A 1,696-nucleotide genomic window follows, 5' to 3' on the forward strand; every position below is an offset into this window, starting at 1 on the left:
GTAATCGGGATGGGTGTGTCAGAGGCAATGAGATTGGCACAGGATAGAGCACGGTTTAGGGCTGTTGTACATAGGGTCGCTATGAGTCACAAACAACTAGACGGCACATAACAACAACAATAACAACAATGTTGACTCCTAGGGAACGCCCCAGTGCCACAAGGTGACCTTCAGCTTGTATTAATCTTCCCTCATTTCCCGATACAGCATTTGGTCTATTATTAAATTTGATATTCAGCTTCCCTCAAATTACAATAGATTCCAAGACTCTCCCTGAGAGATTAGAGCTTTGAAACTCTCGACAAAAGACATCTAAGTAAATTTACTCTTTTTCCGATCTAAAAGGGAGAATAAGGGAGAACAGGCAGTTCCCAGAAGGGTAAGGATGAGACAGCATACCTGCATCTCCAGTGCTATTGCAAAGGTTCCTTTGACCTTGGCAGGTTTGGTTATTTATGTATGTGGTGATTGTATTCCAGGTGCTAATACCTCCAGGACAGTTGACATCTTGTGGCAGTACCCTAAAGTCATAATGTATAGTCATTTCAAAGTTAATGACCCACAATACTAACCGTCTCATTCTTGACTCTCAGTCTTTACTTACAGAGTCTGGAGCTGGGTGAAGCCACGGAATGTATTAACCAAGTCATCTTTGAGGAGGTTTGCTTGCAGGTCTCTGCAAAGCACACACTATTAGAGTTCTCAGGAAAACACTCTCTCTGTATTAATTTATCTTTCTAGACCGGCAAACCAGCCTCATCTAGAGTAAATGTAAACATTAATACTCATCTTTTTGTTTTTTTGGTTTTTACTGTTCATCTTTTTGGAGTCCATTCTCAAAGACTTTCCCATCAACCTTTTACCATATTTACTTTTTTGGAAGAGAGGATACCTGACTACTCACATGACAATAGCAGTGTTTGCCTGAGGAAAGTTTGGACCAGGATCCTTCAAAGAACAGTTCTGGAGATCCAGCCTGGAGAAACAAAGTAATCAGTGTAACTATGTGTCTTTCTTCCTGGTCCATGAAGGTTTGTATTTGATACTCAACTCTATTACTTCATCAATAGTAACTGAACACAGCTGGTGTGAAAGCCACCTACTGGATGCTGTGGTTAGATGCTTCAATTGTGCAAGTCCAATACAGTCATTACCAGATACATTCGTTCAGGCAGGCCGCTCAGAGAAGGGGTTAGGCAGGGCTGCTTAGAGGCCAGCCTCAGACACCTCCCATCTCCCCAGGTAATCGAAGACGCAAAAAACCGCACGACATTCATTGTGGCCCTCGCTCCAAGAAAAGCCTATCTACACACCGGTTCTACAGGATGCATCACCTTTACTCGGGAAACATTACGACTAAACTTCAGAGACACTGATCCCAACATAAGGAACTACCATCAGCTGATGTGTTTGGAATCACAGAAGCCATGGAAGCCTCATATATAAGTTATTAGATGGAGGGCTGGTCAAAGGGAGATAGATGTGAAGGGAGGGGGTAGAAGTGGATGGGTATCCTGGTGGATGGTGGAGCAGGGAAATAAGGGGTTAAAGACGCGTGTGAGAAAGGCAGGGACAACACTGACACTAAAGTTAATGCCGCAATAAGGGATATACCTTTAACATGCTGGTCTGTCTGATACTTCTCTAAATCTGAACATTCACATTAAGACAGACTAGGAAGAAGGATTGGCCATCC

At 43.0% G+C, this 1,696-nt stretch overlaps 1 protein-coding gene across 1 annotated transcript in view; it reads right to left on the reverse strand.

Annotated features, from left to right (window-relative positions):
- ATRAID (all-trans retinoic acid-induced differentiation factor) overlaps nt 1-1,696 on the reverse strand; it is a 19,439-nt gene that overhangs the window by 3,013 nt on the left and 14,730 nt on the right. The window contains exons 3-5 of the mRNA XM_006880594.1: nt 905-976; nt 605-676; nt 400-521 (exon numbers count right to left, since the gene is read on the reverse strand). Coding sequence (XP_006880656.1) covers nt 400-521; nt 605-676; nt 905-976 — 266 coding nt within the window. The remainder of the gene's footprint in view (nt 1-399; nt 522-604; nt 677-904; nt 977-1,696) is intronic.

Source organism: Elephantulus edwardii, unplaced genomic scaffold (assembly GCF_000299155.1).
Source record: "Elephantulus edwardii isolate Elephantulus edwardi_28Jun2011 unplaced genomic scaffold, EleEdw1.0 scaffold00009, whole genome shotgun sequence".
Taxonomy (NCBI): domain Eukaryota; kingdom Metazoa; phylum Chordata; class Mammalia; order Macroscelidea; family Macroscelididae; genus Elephantulus; species Elephantulus edwardii.